This window comes from Bidens hawaiensis, unplaced genomic scaffold (assembly GCF_021521415.1).
Source record: "Bidens hawaiensis isolate Kalapana, Puna unplaced genomic scaffold, B.hawaiensis_p1.1 tig00021032_1, whole genome shotgun sequence".
NCBI classification, from domain to species: domain Eukaryota; kingdom Viridiplantae; phylum Streptophyta; class Magnoliopsida; order Asterales; family Asteraceae; genus Bidens; species Bidens hawaiensis.
The window spans coordinates 96982-115411 of record NW_027493251.1 but is presented as its reverse complement, the minus strand read 5'-3'; the positions used below and the strand labels follow the sequence as shown (position 1 = coordinate 115411).

The 18430-nt window shown below is 42.0% G+C and overlaps 2 protein-coding genes across 2 annotated transcripts; one reads left to right on the top strand and one right to left on the bottom strand.

The window, feature by feature from the left end:
- Window positions 1-6262: 6262 nt before the first annotated feature.
- On the bottom strand, window positions 6263-6827 carry LOC143562540 (uncharacterized). Its single transcript, XM_077050314.1, has one exon. It carries the CDS (start codon window positions 6806-6808, stop codon window positions 6263-6265), a length of 546 nt encoding a protein of 181 aa, XP_076906429.1. The 5' UTR covers window positions 6809-6827.
- Window positions 6828-8119: 1292 nt separating this feature from the next.
- Window positions 8120-9844, top strand: LOC143562539 (pectinesterase/pectinesterase inhibitor-like). The gene has a single exon (XM_077050312.1). The coding sequence runs from the start codon at window positions 8120-8122 to the stop codon at window positions 9842-9844; it is 1725 nt and encodes a 574-aa protein (XP_076906427.1).
- The last annotated feature ends 8586 nt before the right edge of the window (window positions 9845-18430 follow it).

Below are 18430 nucleotides of genomic sequence, written 5' to 3'. Positions count from 1 at the left end.
GGGTAATACACACCCATCAAGCCGACACCCCAGGTGGACGCCGCTCACTAAAAGCGTCACGGAGATATTTGCCACTGAGAAACTCCCATAGCCAAAAGCTCCAACGGTCCGGCAACGACCTGACGCGGATCAGAGCAAATACTGTGACTTCCACGGCACAAAGGGTCACACCACTGAGAAGTGTTCCTCCTTGAGGGATATTATCGAAACATTCGTCAAGGAGGGCAAACTTACACACCTGGTGGCATCAATCAGGAATGGAGGGAAGAATGACAACCGATACAAAAGCAACGGACGAAAGCCTGTTGACATCAGCATTCACATGGTTCGTGGTAACATCAGAGGAAGAAAAAGACGGACGACAGAACCATGCTCATGGAAAGAAGCTGAGGTTCGCTTCCCGCGAGTGCCAGGAGGACCCAGCAAAGAAGGCCCTATCGTCATCAAAAGCCAGCTGGGGCACTACATCACTTCCCGCACTCTTGTTGACAACGGCGCCTCGTCAACGGTTATGTACAGGCAGTTCTTCGACAAGCTAGACGACGAAGACAAGGAACGCCTGGAAACGGTCTACGCCTCAATGGAAGGGTTCGACGGCAGCACAAACACCCCCCTGGGTATCCTATCTTTCCCCTTCATTCTTACGGACGGGAAACACTCCCGCACAGAAGACGTGGACTTCGTCGTAATGAGGAGCCACACCACACATACGATATTCTCTTCGGGAGAGACGGGATGGCAAGATTCAACGCCGTGGTATCTTCAGTCCACGGTATGATGGGATGGCCAACTGCTGAGGGTGTAGCGATGATCACCGGTATCCCCCAGGTATGCATCGCATCTGTCTCATCTAAACCCAAACCAAATATGGCTAAACCAACCATCACCGAACCAGAAAAATGGGCCCTCAATGGCAAATACCCTGACCAGGCTGTTACCATTGGCCCAACAATCACTGATCCTACGCGCACATTACTCAAACGCTTACTGCAGAAAAACACTGACATCTTCGCATGGAAACCAGCAGACATGACTGGTGTACCTCGAAGTAAAGCAGAGCATAAGCTCAAGTGTGACCAGGCTTTTACGCCGGTCATACAAAAGCGTAGAGTAATGGGGGCGGAACAAGCTAACGCGTGTAGAACCCAAGTCAAGGAACTCCTTGACGCGGGCATCGTACGCGTTAGCAGATATCAAACTTGGGTTGCAAATCCCGTTATGGTACCGAAGTCTAACAAGCAATGGCGCATGTGCATAGATTTCAAAGACTTGAATAAAGCATGCCCCAAAGATTGTTACCCGTTACCCGAAATTGATCTTAAGGTAGATTCGTTATCACCGTTTCGCCTTAAATGCTTCCTTGATGCGTATAAAGGGTACCATCAAATCCACATGGCCGTTGACGATCAGGACAAAACCACATTTCGGACGCCCGATGGCACATTCTGTTATCAAATGATGCCATTCGGACTTAAGAATGCCGGGTCCACATACCAACGCCTGATGGACAAAGAGTTTCATGCCCAAATTGGGAGGAACTTGGAAGTATACATGGATGACCTGGTCATCAAAAGCCTTGACCCAGAAGCGATGTTGAAAGACATCGAAGAAACATTCAACACACTCAGAAGGATAAACATGAAGCTCAACCCGAGCAAGTGTTCATTTGGGATGGAAGAAGGGAAGTTCTTAGGAGTCATTGTTACAAAAGATGGCTTTAGAGCGAACCCTGAAAAGGTCGAAGCCATTATCAAAATGGAATCACCTACTACCATCAAGCAAGCTCAGACACTGAACGGACGCCTAGTCGCACTTAACCGCTTCTTGGCAAATCATGCGGATAGGTCGTTCCCATTCGTGTCGACGCTGAGAAACTGTCTAAAGAAAACGCACTTCCGCTGGACACCAGAAGCGGAAGCAGCTTTTCAGGAAATTCGGTCACGCTTGATCGAACTCCCAACGCTCACAGCACCAGAAGCGGGAGAGGAATTAATCTTATACCTCTCCGCCACAGATAGAGCAACCGGGGCCGTCCTGTTAGTTGAGCGAAAAGGCATCCAGATGCCAATCTACTATGTTAGCCGTCTCCTAACAGACGTCGAAACTCGGTACTCTACCCTGGAAAAATTAGTCTTAGCACTTGTACAGGCTTCATGCAGGCTAAGACGATATTTCCAAGGTCACCCAATCACTATTCTCACCAACTTCAAACTTGCAAACGTTTTAGGCAAACCCGAACTTTCGGGACGCCTAGCCAAATGGGCAATAGAATTGGGAGAATACGCGATAAAGTACAAGCCAAGGCCAGCTATAAAAGGCCAGGTCTTGGCCGACTTTATTGCCGAAGTCCCCGCATCGCGGGAGAAAGAGTGCCAGGACGAGGCTCAACCCTCTCCAGCACAAGACATCGATGATGTCTGGCGACTTTACACTGATGGAGCGGCCAGCAGCGAGGGCTCAGGCGCAGGGTTAAAACTTACCAACCCAGCAGGCCAAGAATACACTTACGCTATTCGACTAGACTTTCCAAGTACGAATAACGAAGCTGAGTATGAAGCATTCTTGGCCGGGTTGAGGATTGCGTGTAAAATGGGAGTAAAGAACTTGGAAGCCCATGTGGATTCCATGTTAGTTGCCAATCAGATAAACGGGACGTACACGGGCGTGAACGACACAATGGCTCTGTACCTCGCTCAAGCAAAAACTCTCATGCGCGATTTTAATGATTGTAAAGTCATACACGTCAAGCGTAGCGAAAACAAATCTGCAGATGCGTTAAGCAAGCTTGCGTCATTAGCTTTCACCCACTTGGGAAAGGACATCCGCATTGAACTCCTTGGAGCACCATCAGTCCCACACAAGGAAGTCTGTGTCATCCAAACCGGCATAGAAACGTGGATGACACCAATAATAAATTACCTTGCGGCGGGTATACTACCAGAGTCAAAAACACAGGCAAGAAAACTATGCTGTAAAGCACTGAACTATCAACTCATCGATGACATCCTTTACAGACGTAACTTTCTTGGCCCCCTCCTCAGATGCGTTGACGACCAAGATGCCAACTACCTCATAAGGGAAGTACACGAAGGCATCTGTGGGATACATGCAGGTCCACGCGCAGTTGTAGCTAAGCTAAACAACGCGGGATACTTTTGGCCGGGGATGCATACGGATGCGCTTGCGTACATCAGAAAGTGCAGGTCTTGTCAGCTCTACGCACCCAACACGCATCGCCCGAAGAATGAACTTGTTCCAGTCACCTCTGCATGGCCATTTCAGAAGCGGGCCATCGACGTGACAGGCCCATTTCCCACAGCAGCAGGGAACGTCCAGTTTCTAGTGGTCGCCATCGACTACTTCACCAAGTGGATAGAGGCAAAACCCTTAGCCCAAACGACCGCAAAACATATCATAAAATTCATTTGGGAATTTATTATTTGTCGTTTCGGGCTTCCACAGAATTTGGTGAGCGATAACGGCACCAACTTTGCTGACAAGAAGCTACAACAGTGGCTTAAAGAACTTCAAATTACCCACACCTTTACCTCGGTGGCGCACCCGCAGGGTAATGGTGAGGTGGAAAGAGCAAATAGGACCATCGTCGACGGCATAAAGAGAAGACTATTGGAACACAGATCCGGCTGGGTGGACGAAGTTCCACACGTACTTTGGGCACACAGAACGATGAAAAAGGCAAGTACGGGAGAAACCCCGTTCAGCCTCACTTATGGCACTGAAGCCATGGTCCCGGTCGAAATTGGTCTACCCTCACCAAGGGTCATGATTCAACCAGAGGACAATGATGCGGAAATTCGGTTAGACCTTATGCTAACCGAGGAACGCAGAGACTTAGCCGCAGCTCGTGAAGAGAACTACAAACGACAAATGCAAAAGTACTACAACACGCGGGTAAAACTCTGCAACTTCAATGTAGGAAACTACATATTGCGTAACAACGAGGCTTCGAACCAAGAGCGCCCAGGAAAGCTGACCCCTGTCTGGGAAGGTCCGTACGTTATCAAAGAAGTACTGGGAAAGGGCGCATACCGGCTCGAAAGGCTCGATGGCACTCCCGTCCCACGAACATGGAACGGAGCTCAATTACGCAAATGTTACATGTAGATCAATTCCAAATTTGTAAAGAAAAGGCCCAGAGCCACTTCTAATGGAAATGATTCTCCTTAGAACATCGACGCTGATGATTTTACATTTATACTAACTTTCCACACGGATATGCCGGTCTTCACCGCATACATAAGTGTGAAAGAAGGCCGTTGCATGGGGAAGGCGGTAAAACCCGCATAAACCCAAAAAACGGCAAACCTTCACGCAGGTCAGTCATAGGTAAACTTTGGTCATCCCACTAAATGAAAGTGCCGGTCCTAACCGCACAAATCATGAGAGGAAACCGAACCTAGTGACAACCGCGCGTCGAACGGTTAACTTATCCAAAACACTGGGAAAATTCCTAAAATAAACTAAAATATGCATGCGCAAGTCATGTAACGTTTATAACGCAAGTCCCAAAGATTCAAAAGTAAGCGGGAAAATACCCCTTACCTTGGCAACCAAGTAACTATAAGACGGGTGCGAGTACAGTGTTAAGGCAAAACCCTTCACATACTTAGCACCTGCAGGGAATTGAAGCCAAAAATACCTCGGCAACCAAGTAACTATAAGACGGGTGCGGGTACAGTGTCAAGGCAAAACCCTTCACATACCTAGCACCTGCAGGGAATTGACTCCAGGAATACCTTGGAAGTAAAGTAACTATAAGACGAGTGCGGGTACAGTGTCAAGGCAAAACCCTTCACATACCTAGCACTCCGCAGGGAAATGAAACCAAGAAGGATCTTCTGGGCCATGCTTGCGGAAACGGGAATAACATCCCCGCATAGCATGAACGTCGAGAACTAGATTGTTTGAAGCTTCAAGATGGAATTGGTGGTTTTAACATAATTGATCACTATGTTCAAAACTACCAAAACCTCATGGAGAATCCACACAACTAGGACTCAACGCTCCTGAATTGCGAGGAGGTTACAGACCTACCCGCATCATACCCAAAGATCAAGCAGGAAAGTCGGGAATTTCTGCAAGTGACATTAGGACTTCCGCGGGAAGAATCCCCATGGAAAACCTTAAAACTAAACCCTTTTCAAAAACCCTTTGCTTAAAGTCCAAAAGTTCACCTCACTTTATTAAACATTCATGAGAAGAACATTGGACTGGGGGGACTTGAAGAGGTAGGTCCCAGCAGAGCCCAGTTGGACCCGTAAGACTCACCTCAAAGAGAGACGTCTGCGCAGTTGGACCCGCAAGACTCACCTCAAAGAGGGACGTCTGCGCAAAGACCAAACTCGCAAGACTCACCTCAAAGAGAGACGTCTGCGCAGAAACCAACTGGATCGGCAGGACCCACCATGCTCAGAGACGTGACGTCCTTACGCGCAGCACGCTAGCTGTTCCCGCAGGAAACGCCTCCCAATGGTTTCCAAGTACTCCGCCTGTTCCCGCAGTTACGGATACCAGCCATCAGGGAAGGCTACCCGGGCAGCAAGGCTACACGCACAAGGCTTAACTCATAATAATTCAGTAGTCACCTGAAGGAATGAGCAAAGCCGGGAACAATCCCGCACAAAGGCGGGAGGGGGAATACTCCGGCCCAAATAAGCCAGTCCGTACGATACGGGAAGATCTTTTGTACTGTACCTGACGAGGTATGGGCAAAAGATCTGACCAAAGATACGACAGCTCATTGACAACAGTATGGCGAGCAGCATGCTCTTGTACTGTATGTCACTATTAGCCGCTGCCTACTCACCAACTCCTGTCATACCACGTGTATAGCCGGCAGTTGGTGGAAAAGGAATAGTACACAGCAGGCCTGGTCACTGTCAGCCGCTGCCTACCCACCAACTACCGGCATGGCACGTGCGTAGGCCACAGTTGGTAGAACAGGAATGCTATTCAGCCGGCTATACCTTCTTGGAAACCTACATTCGGCTATAAATACCCCAAATGGTATGATCATCTCATCTTATCATATACTATCTTGTATCTTACATATTATACCTGATATCTGCTCTAGCAATCTCTCTATATATACTTATATTCAAGAGCAATCTAGTCTGATTCTCACGCCGGAGGGTGGTCATAAGGAGGAACCCCCCCCTTCTCAGTGACGAGCTCACGGTGTCTGTTTTGCAGGTTATCAGAAGAACCATTTTTGCCGGATCTAACCCCTCGTGGGAAACATCTATTTAACCCCCAGATTATCCGTAATCTGCCCGGGGCCGATTAGTGTTTCTTCACCGCCCCAAGGGCGAACGCCGTACGATGCGACTGCGATTAAGTCACCGGATTGAGAAACCGAGGGACTGTAATCAACGAATCCGTAAGGTGTTAATCGAGATACGGTATCAGAACGGTTGTCTAATTCAACAGTATAAAGTGCCGACCAGCTTTTAAACGGAGCATCAAGAGCCTCGTGAGCGGATATGAAGTAAAGACGGTCGTTTTTAATAATCGGATGGTCGTGAAACAGACTCGCAGGAGCTGAGGGTAACGGGTCGGAGTCCAGGTAGATTTTTGGTGAACCGGTTCTTTCGGATATGTAAACTATGCGGCGGTTGTTGTCGTCCGGTCCGACGAACTGGGCGTTGAAATTGATGGATACTCCGTCGGTGAGGCGGTGTTCAGTGGGAGGAGATGAAGAGAAGTCGGTGGCAGTGGAGAAGACGTCGAAGCCGTAGTAAGGGCGGCCCACGGTGGTGAAGACGATTGTTCCTGTAGGGTTATTCATGTTATGTTTTGTAATGTAATAATGGTGGATAGTGATACGAGAAATATGTGAAGAAGATGAGGTTTAAGTAGACTAGTGGTTAGTGCAATAATATCAGGTGAATTATTTTCAATGGGGTCCTCCGTGGGATACTCCAAACACTCCTATACGTTTCATATAGGCCCGTAAGGCTAAATATAGAAATATTCAAGTCGTATAACGTGTGTATTCGTTTTCTTTTTATTTTGTCTTTCTTTAAATAATATTAAATAACCAATTAGTGATAGGAGATTTAAATTCTTAACGGAAACCCAACTTTGATATTTGCTTTTGTCATTTTTTATGGATTGAGACAATAAATAACTTGAGTCGGGTCTTGTGTAATGTTGTCAGTTCGAATCATTAGTTTACCGGGGTTTTCGTTCAACCGTGTGTTACGTTAGTGAAATATGCTCTTAAGGTATAACAATTGTTAAGTGACACCCGACGATATGGTTACCTGTGAGACGTCCGAAGTCAGCGTGAGTCTGATCAAGACAAGATAATAAATACGATGACGTAAACACATGAAAGCCGTAAAAAAATTATATTCGCATATACGCTTCATATTATAATATGTTATATATACAAAATCTTTTTAGAACATAACACACATAAAGTTGATAGACAAAAGATAAAATATATAGGTGAACATTATTTGATGAAAACCTTCTTCTTATTATTATTATTATATATAATAGAGGAAAACTTTGCTTCATTTAACTATACTAATAAAAGAAAATAATAAGGATGATATGGTAATCTTACATTTATTCTTTACCTAATATCTCTTCTCATTCATCCTACCTATCCATGGGTTATGGAGTAAAATCATATTGGTAAGTGGGTTATAATTTCCTATCTAATTCTCTAATCTATCATCTTCATTCATCCTAACTATCAATTTGTCATGGGTCAAATTAATTTTGGCAAATGAGTTATAATTTCATTTCTAATTCTCTAATTTCTCGTCTTATTTATCCTATCTATCCATGGGTCATGGGACAAAACAATTTTAAGAAATGAGTTATAATTTATCTTCTAATTCTCTAATCTCTCATCTCATTTATCATAGTTATCCACGAGTAATTGGTCAAACAAATTTTGCAAATGTTGTATATAAAAAAAATCGAATTTGTAAATTTGAGGATTCCAGATTTCTTATTGTTTGTACTATATATTTTATCTTCTTTTTACCTATAATTTTGTCTATTTCTTCCAGATAATGGATCATTTTATTTTTGTTATTTGACAAATCCCGTGTAATACACGGGTTTAAAAGCTAGTGTTCATATGGGTAGTGAACTAGTGACGTCGGTATTAACGTTAGGCTTGTCGATTGCTTTTATCCTTGTTGTTGCATTTGTGGCTAAAGATGGAAGTTTGGACGATATTCATTTGATGAACACTAAGGCACTTAAATATACGTGCAAACCGACGGATTACAAAGACGTGTGTTATGATGGGTTAGCCGAGGTGGCTAAGAACACCTCGGCTACCAAAAAGGATTACATTTTCGCTTCATTTCATCACGCCATCACGGAACTCCAAAGGACAATTGGAAATTCTACCTCCATTAGGAAGGGTTTGAATGGTAAAACCGACTGCTATGCGAAGCACGCACGCGATAACCTTAAAAACTGCGAGAAGTTGTTGGGACACGCGGCGGAGGACCTTCAACATGTTCTTAATGTTGCACTCCACACCAAAACCAAAACTTTAGCAAAACAAACTGATCAAATTGTTGTTTGGTTAACCGCTATCCGCGCATACCAAACGACATGTGTCGACGAGATCAAAGACGGGAAGCTCAAAGCGGAAATGGAAATGAATCTAGAGAAAGCCAAGAAACATACATACAATTCCGAAGCTATAATGTACAATGTGAAAAAGGTACTTAAGGGCTTTGGTATGGAAATTTCTGACGATGACAAAGGCGGATCATCCAGCCATCGAAGGCTTCTCGAAGAGGCTCAAATGATAGAGCAACACGGGTTCCCTACATGGGTCCCGGTTGGGGACCGTAGGCTTCTTGGAGGTGATGAATCCGAAGATGAGGAGGGCGATGAACCCGAACCCAAACTCACGGGCCAAGAGTATTTTAAATCTCCCGAACCCGCGCCTGTCGACAAATCAGCCGTACCGAATGTGGTTGTGGCTAAAGATGGAAGTGGCCAATTCATGACCATAACCGAAGCCCTTGCTGCCTATCCATTAAACCACAAAGGCAGGTACATTATTTACATAAAATCTGGTGAGTATGATGAGGGTCAAATCATAGTCAACAGGAAACAAAACAATGTTTATATGTATGGTGATGGTTGTGACAAAACCATTATTACCGGTTCGTTGAACCGTGCGATGACGCACATTGTGACCTCCAACACCGCGACTTTTGTAGCCGAAGGTGAACGGTTCATGGCACGAAACATCGGGTTCAAGAACACAATTGGGGCACAAGGGCAGCAAGCGGTCGCGTTTCGGTCCCAAGCACCGCACACGGTGATGGTGGATTGTACCTTTGAGGGTTATCAATCCACGTTGTACTACCACACCCATGATCAGTTTTACAAAAACTGTGTCGTGTCTGGGACCGTCGACTTTATATTCGGATGTGGCCGTGCTTTCTTTCAAGATACGAAGATTTTTATCCGAAAACCGGATGACGGACAAACCAACACAATGGCGGCGGATGGGAGAATGAAGTACGTGGAAGCAGCCGGTGTAGTGTTTCACAACTGTCAGATTATGGCCACGCCAGAACTAAAGTCGGAGGGAGGTGCAAAAAGCTATCTCGGGCGTCCGTGGAAGCCGAAGGCGAAGGTGGTGGTGATGAAGTCGGAGATCGGGGACGTGATCCAACCCGAAGAATGGTTAACGCTAAATTCGTCTGCGTCCTTAAAAGGACGGTTAAAAGGGGGTTCGCCCGCGGGGAAGGATGATCATGTTCATGATCACGAAGACACGTGTATGTTTAGGGAGTATGCTAACAAGGGACCCGGTTCAAACACGGATTAGAGGGTTTCATGGGACGGTTTTGAGGTTATTGAGGACGAGGAAGACGTGGAATATTATTGTGCGGAGAAGTTTATAGATGCGGGATCTTGGTTGCCTAATGCGGGTGTGGATGTTAATCTTAAGGTTTAAGTGTTTATTCAATGTTATTCTTATTTCGATTGATTATATGATTATCTCGCAAATCATTAATTCATCAAATGAGTGTGTAAAATATTTGTAAAGTATTAACTGAAATACACTGAAGATATACTTGTAAATTAGATGGTTACAGAGATATAACTTATTTTTTTGTCACAATGTAATCAACACAAACATTTTTTTTATCACTCGATATGAATATATGAGAGTATCATTATACTATTCTAACTTTTCTGTTTTCTGATCTTTGTCTAACTCGTATTGTAGGATTGTATAGTAACATAAGACTGCATATCACTATAATATAATACCTATTGGACTAATATGAAACAAATATTTAATCATACAATGCAAAGGCTAGCTATACTTCATAACATCAACCAGAAATTATTTAGAACACTAATCAAATCATGTAATGTAATATTTTCATTAATTACTAGTATTCTAAGGACTGGATCTTACTTCATGACTCTATCGCAACCTTTGACTAAAATGTCAACATAGGAATTCTAAACATGAATCAAAGATGCAGACCAAACACATCGGCAATTAAACGAGTTGTACATTCAGCATGCTACAACTCCAAAACCACCTGAATCAACAACTAATTTATCATTCCAACCATTAAGATACATTCGGTTTAGGCAGCTTTTCATAGGCACACATAGAAATTCAACTTAAAACTTAAAAGTAGCAACTAAGCCATATGTTAATAGATTAGAGTTTTACCCTACATTAGTTGTAATTAGTTTTTTTAAGGGATTTCAAAAGGTTGTTATGCGGAAACTATGATCTTGATTGCTAGTCCGGATATCTGACTTCTTAGTATTGTTTACACCTGCAAGTGTGTCACATTCTTGATCTTGAAATGACTTGAATATTAAAAATTAGTAAGACATGACAAAATCAAAATTAGTACCTGAAAGACTAAAAGATTCAATTGATTTACATTGAATTGGTACATCACATATATACAGGAGTATATCTTAGAATGTTGGAGATAAAATCTCTTGACTAACAAATTACCGTAACAACTTTTTGACTAACACAATTTCAACAATATTTAAATTTAAACTCAATTATTTAGCGCCGATTACCCCCTTCAAGCGAATAGGTAGGGATCCGACACGTAGTTTGTCACGAAAACTTTCAAACAATGGACGGGGCAAGCTTTTTGTGAAGATGTCGGCTACCTGGAGCGTGGTAGGAACAAATTTTGTTGCTAATCGACATGCGGAGACCAATTCTCGTACAAAATGATAATCAATATCAATGTGCTTAGCTCGTTTACGTGAAACCGGATTTTGGCTTAAGAATAAAGCACTCTTGTTGTCACATAATAGTGTAGGTCGATCCGGTGGGAGAGCGTATAGTTCACGCAACAAGTGTGTTAACCAAATTATTTCTGCAGCGGTGTTGGCCATAGCCCTATACTCGGATTCACAACTTGAACGAGATACAATTGGTTGTTTCTTTGCACTCCATGAGACTAAGTTGCCACCGAGATAAATGGAGTAACCATAAGTTGAACGTCTTGTTTCGACAAAACGTGCCCAGTCAACATCTGAATACCCTACTAAAGTGGTTTTGATAGGCCGATCAAAGATGAGACCGTAGGATAAGGTTCCCTTGACATCCCTAAGTATTCGTTTTACAAGCTGAAAATGAGCGGTAGTTGGACTTTGAAGAAATTGGCTAGCTTGGTTTACGGCATAAGAAAGGTCCGGTCTGGTTATGGTAAGATATTGCAGGGCACCTACCAATGATCGATAAAGTGTCGGATCATGGAACAGAGTACCGGTGGAAGTGAATGTGTCATCAGTGGTTAGCGGAGTAGCTACCGGTTTGGCATCGAGAAGTCCAGCTCGTGATAGAATATCATGAGCATATTTACTTTGACTTAGGAATAGACCGGCTAAGTAGTGAGTGACTTCAAGACCAAGAAAATAGTTTAGTGTGCCAAGATCTTTAATTTTGAATTCTTGATTTAATCGGTCAGTGAAATCATTGATAACATGCACATTGTTACCGGTAAGTATCACATCGTCAACATAAACGAGTAAATAGAGTAGCACGGTGTCCGTTTTGTAAACAAAAAGAGATGGATCAGCTCGACTGCATCGAAAACCAAGAGAAATAAGGAAGTTGCTTAAGCGTTGAAACCAAGCACGTGGTGCTTGTTTGAGACCATATAAAGCACGGTTTAGATGACATACATGATTTGGAAAGGTCGGATCAATGAATCCCGGTGGTTGTTCCATGTATACTTTTTCAGTTAAGTGACCGTTTAAGAATGCATTGTTGACATCAAGTTGACGGAGTGGCCAACTGTAAATGGTGGCAAGACTAAGAACAACTCGAATAGTAGAGGCCTTTACAACGGGACTGAAAGTGTGGGAAAAATCAAGACCGGGAACTTGAGTGAAACCTTGAGCAACTAAGCGTGCTTTATAACGATCAAGAGAACCACCCTCTTTGTATTTGATACGATATATCCACTTTGAACCAACAACATTCGAATGGGTGGGACGATGAACAAGTTCCCACGTGTTGTTAGTTTTAAAGCATCGAGTTCATCACGCATGATGGTTACCCATTTTGGATTTTTTGAAGCTGTCTTGACCCCCTTGGGTATGGAGGTGGCAAAAAGAGCTTGATGTAAACAATTTGCGGATAGATCAGTGAGGTTTGCAAAATGCTTAGTTTTGAATATTCCAGATTTAGATCTTGTGTGCATGGAATGTGTAGAAGTAGGTGGGGGATTAATTAAGTTTGTGGGGTCAGTAGACTTTTGAGAAAGTGATGAAGTTGAGGTGGGTGGAATTGTTGTTACATTAGAAGGGATTTGAGTGGTATTAGATGGAATTGGAGAGGATGGTATGATTTGATCTTGGATGTTTGTTGGGCCTGATGAGTGAGGTTGAGTTGGAGATGAGATAAACTCTTGGGTCGAGGAGTTAATGGGTGGGGTTGTAGATTGAGGAGTTGAGATATGGGGACATAAAGTGCACACTGAAGGAGCTTGAGAGGAATTTTTGCATGGAGGTTTGAATGATGTGAATGGACTGTTGGTAGATGTGGGAAGTGGTTGTGGAATATTATCATAAAAGTTTGATAGAATAAGTTTTTCGTGATCAATAGGAGGCACTGTACCGGTGAATGGAAATGCATCCTCATCAAACTTTGCGTGTCTTGTGATATAAACACGTGAAGTGATCGGATCGAGACAACGGTAACCTTTGTGGTGAGGACTATAACCAATGAAGATGCAAGGTGTGCTTCTTGGAAGAAGTTTGTGTTTGGTATAGTTTCTAAGGTAAGGAAAAACTCTACAACCAAAGACCCGAAAAATAGCATACGATGGTGGTTGTTTGAAAAGGACCTCAAAAGGTGATTTGTTATCAAGAAGTGGTGTTGGAAGACGGTTTATGATATATGTTGCCGAGGTGAACGCATCAAGCCATAAGTTTGCCGGTGCATTTGAATTGAACATCATGGCTAAACCGGTTTCGGTTATGTGACGATGCTTGCATTCGGCTCGTCCATTGTGCTGGGGTGTGTGTGGGCATGACAAACGATGAAAAATGCCACGTTGATGAAAAAAGTTCGAACCCGATTGTTTGTGAACTCGGTACCGCCATCACTTTGAAAAACTTTGACATTACATGTAAATTGATTTTGTACAAAGTTTAAAAAAGTGACGAGAATATTGTAAAAATCAGATTTAAGTTTTAATGGATATAACCATGTAAGCGTGAAAAATCATCTACGAATATAACATAATATAAGTATCCGTCGGTAGATGAAATGGGTGTGGGACCCCAAAGATCACAATGAATCAAATCCAACACACGAGAAGCACGTTTATTATTTTCAACAAAAGGCAAACGATGTGCTTTTGATAACTGACATGATGAACATAATCCCGGTTCGGGTAACAAGGAAGTAACAAATACATGTCCATGCTTATTTAAAACAGAAATAGTATAAAACGAAACATGTCCTAAGCGACTATGCCATTTATTAAACGAAGCACGACGGTGAGGAGCAGAAAGGGCAGCAACAAGAAACTTGTGACTTTGCGAGAGAACATAAAATCCATATTCACAAGAACCTCTAGCGAGAACTGCTGCTGTTTTGCGATCCTGAATTTGAAAGAAATTGCTAGAAAACAACACATCAACGGGTGAATCATTTGTTAATCTACTAATGGATAGTAGATTTTTTGTGAGATTTGGAACAACAAGAACATTATGCAATGGTATACTGTTAATATTTGTGTTACCAATTTGTGTTACGGGTAAGGACTGTCCGTTACCAAAGGTAACATAATTACCAGAATCTGCATGGGATTCATTCAGTCCATCGCTAGATCGAAGCATATGAGCGGTGGCTCCCGAGTCAGCCTTCCAATCCGGAGTGTTTTGCGCCAAGTTGCATTGATCATGGAAAGCTTGTGCAAGGTTTGCATCGAGTGGTGTAGCTTTTTGAGCATAGCTTGACAGGTTTGGACATGAACTAGCATAATGACCATTGGTTCGACAAAGTTGGCAATGAGGAGGGCGTTTGGTGGTTGTTGAACGACCACGGTATGAACCCCGAAACCTGTCACGGTGTGATGAGTCACGAGAGGATGTGGAGTGAGATGAGTGTCGGTGGGTTTGGGCAGCAAAGGCGGCTTGAGGAGTGGGTGTAACATTTAGAGTTTGAAGGAAGAGGTCATGATTTTCTGCTTGAGCAAGAATATCACGGAATGGTGGGGACGGTTTGACGGTTCGTTAGGCAGTGGAGAAGGATTCAAAAGAGGAACCGAGGCCACATAGAAACCAGTGGCGTTTATCTTCATCGCTCACCGGATAGCCAATGGCAGCCAATTGATCGCAAAGAGTTTTAAATTTGCGACCATAGTCGGAGACCGTAGAGGTTCCTTTTTGAAGCTGACGAAGAGAATCACGGAGCGTATGCATCCGTTCAATGCACTGATGGTTGTAGGCATGCTCAAGTGCTTGCCAGACATGATATGCGGAGTTATGGCCAATGGCTTCTGCCATGGCTTCTTCGGTTAAGGTGGAATTAATCAAAAGAAGGACACGTTGATCAGCTTCTTTCCAGGTAACAAAGGCTGGATTGGAGATGGTTTTGTTATCAGCAGACAAAGTTTCGGGTGGAGCGACAATAGAACCATCGATATGACCAAGAAGATGAAGGTATGAAAGAACCGGTTTGACTTGATTTTTCCAGAGAAGGTAGTTTGTGGATGATAGTTTGATGGTGATTAGGTGAAGAAAAGTGTGGAGTGGAGTGGAGTGGTGGGTGGATCGGAAGAAGAGGAGGTAGGCCAGCCATGGATGTAGGGTAAAGAAAAAATGGATGCCAGGTATAAGAAACCTAGGCTGATACCATGAAAGACTAAAAGATTCAATTGATTTACATTGAATTGGTACATCACATATAGACAGGAGTATATCCTAGAATGTTGGAGATAAAATCTCTTGACTAACAAATTACCGTAACAACTATCTAACTAACACAGTTTCACCAATATTTAAATTTAAACTCAATTATCTAGCGCCTATTAGTACCACTAACTTATCATTCTGCATATGGTTAAAGTATATTAAGTCTCAAACTTGAAAATATTAAGAAATCCAAAACTTTGTAGAGCCCGCGTATACTACGCAGACTTGGGGTCTCTACAAAATCAAACCTTAACTTTTATCCCCTTTACTTTTAACCATTTGATTCGTTCCCAAACTTTCTCACATGTTTCTAATCATCGACACTACAAGCAAAGAAGTTATACCCAAAATTCAATCCATAGTCTCAACTTCATGACTAGTCCAAACTATTTAAACTTCTAACATTTTTCACCCCATAAGGGTCAAGACAATAATGAACTTTACAAAACCGGTCAAACTTAACATACCAATATCATAACATTCAAATGATACACCTTGTGAAACTTAAAAAGATTGTATATCCACCCTCTATACTTGTTGTCATTTGGTTAGTCACGTATACACTTTTCACCCATAACGACATTAAACATATTGCTGAAAATCACAATTTTATTGCAAAGTATTCACAATACCACATCAAACCGACTTCAGAAAATTCTACAAAGATTAAATAAAATATTTTATGATATTACCCAACTTCATACCAAAAATTAATAATGTCAAAATGAAACTGTTAATGCACTGAAACAACATTTGCAAATGACTAATCATGTTGATCGTAAATCACAATTTCATAAACAAATAAACAACAAAACCACATCAAATGATTTCAGAAAAATCTATAAAATTTATGTAAAATCACTTATGATTTAGCTAACTTCTACCCAAAAATCATATGAAACTAAATTGGTCAAGCCCCGAAATGACATCCGTAAACAGGCTTACCTAGTTGGGACAACAACGATAAATTAGTTTTACAAGATTGTTTTGACCTCTTAACTAACCCCATTTGACACGAAACCTTTTGGAGGACCTGCACAAATGTGTCGGGTATGTTGACACCAAGTTTTGTATAAAATCGATACTGTTTAATACCCGAAAAAAACTTCAACCCGTAACTGTGCACAGTGGACATCGACATAACCTTTAACCAAACTAGTTACAATCTTAACCAAATTAGTCACAAATACATTTATGGATGGTGGTGGTGCCTAATGATGTTAGATGGTGATGACTGTGAGGTGGGTGGTCGAGGTTGTGGTACGTCCTTGTGGAGGCCCGTGGGGTTGGGTGGTTGCGGTTTAATGGAGTTATAGGTGGCGCGGGTCTCAAATTTATATTATTATGTAATTAGAAAATGTCACGTTAACGAGAACGCTAACGGAGTTGGTGTTCCGTTACTTAGGGAGTGACAGGGAAAAAAAATGTTATAGTTGAGAACGGTGGATAACATTTATTTAGTAAAGTGTATTCTCGGCTAAAGAGTGAAAGTTAAGAGTATTACAATCCAATAACCCCTATTCCTTAACACTTTATTTAATGCTTTAATAGCATTTCATATTAGGACAACTACACAAAAAATTATTAGTTTGTGCAAATTCTACAAAAGATATAAAACTCTTCCAAATATAAAAAAAACTAGTATGTTAGGCTATGTGTAGTAGTGGGGCTACAAAATGGAGCGACTTGTGCCATGTGGCGCCCAGTCAGCAAATAGTGAGTTTTTGTTTTAGGGTGTAATGGTGTTGTAGTCATATATATATATATATAGCATACACACACATATATAATAAGAACACACACACACACACAAACAAACGACAAATAGTTCTCCCCCCATCCCCTCCTATCACCCCATTTGTAGCCTGGGGGCGGTGTTCTTGCCCCAAAATCTCATTTGTCGCCCATTTTTGCCGCCACTACGCATGCCCTTATAGATCATCATTTTAAGATTATGACATGGCCATACATGCATAACTTTAATTGGTTGCCTACGTAGTGATACCGTGATACATATGGCAGTATATTTTGCATGTCACATGTCCCGAGTGTCATTATATATTTATGCCTAGAAAACCTTAAGAAGCTTTCCTTTTACAGGAAAAAAAATGGTGTACTAAAATGTTCGTCTTGTAGGCAACACGTGAATATGGTTTGACGGAATATGGACAGGTAATCGGCAATTAAAACAATAATTGAAGATATGATATATTAGTATTTCACTAATATTATATAGGAGAGTATCAACATATATTGCAACTACAAACGACTTGTTATTAATGTAAACAAAAAAGTCATTCCATAAGTGTGTGTAACAGTATAAGCTTGCGTGAGCGGAGAGATTGGATAGAATGTAGGAGGTAAGGCCTCCTTTTTAGTAGACAAAGCGAGTTGTCACGTTAGTCTTACCCGGTGTGATATGAGTGAAATTAAATTTACATAACAATACATATATTGATATATACATGCATAATATGAGATGACCAGGAAAAGGGGGAAATTATTAATTATATAATGTAAAACCTACCTATGGTTCATATCACCGACCAGGGCCGGGCCAGACCTATACAGGGCTCGGCCGCAATGTAGGGCAAAATCTTGGTAATAATGTAATTTAGTAATGGTTTTGGGCTTAGTAATGACATGTTATTGGGTAATGTAGTCAATCAATAAGGACCCAAACAATCTGAACAAGTCCCTTACACATTAAATTATCTAATAAAATGTTTCCGGATTTTGAACCTAATAATGAAGTAAATCAGTAACGGATTGCATAAGCTAACATGCATGGTCTGGCTTAACAATGAAGTATGGGGTAGTAATTTACGTTTATGCCATTAGCACATTAACCACCTGACATTTATTTTTTTTATGTAAGGGCCATTTTTAGCACTTATTTTGGTACTAAGAATCTTAAAGATGGCCTTGCCACCGGCGTAAATCTATTTAGACCACGAATCAATAATAGAATATAATATTTACTAATTAA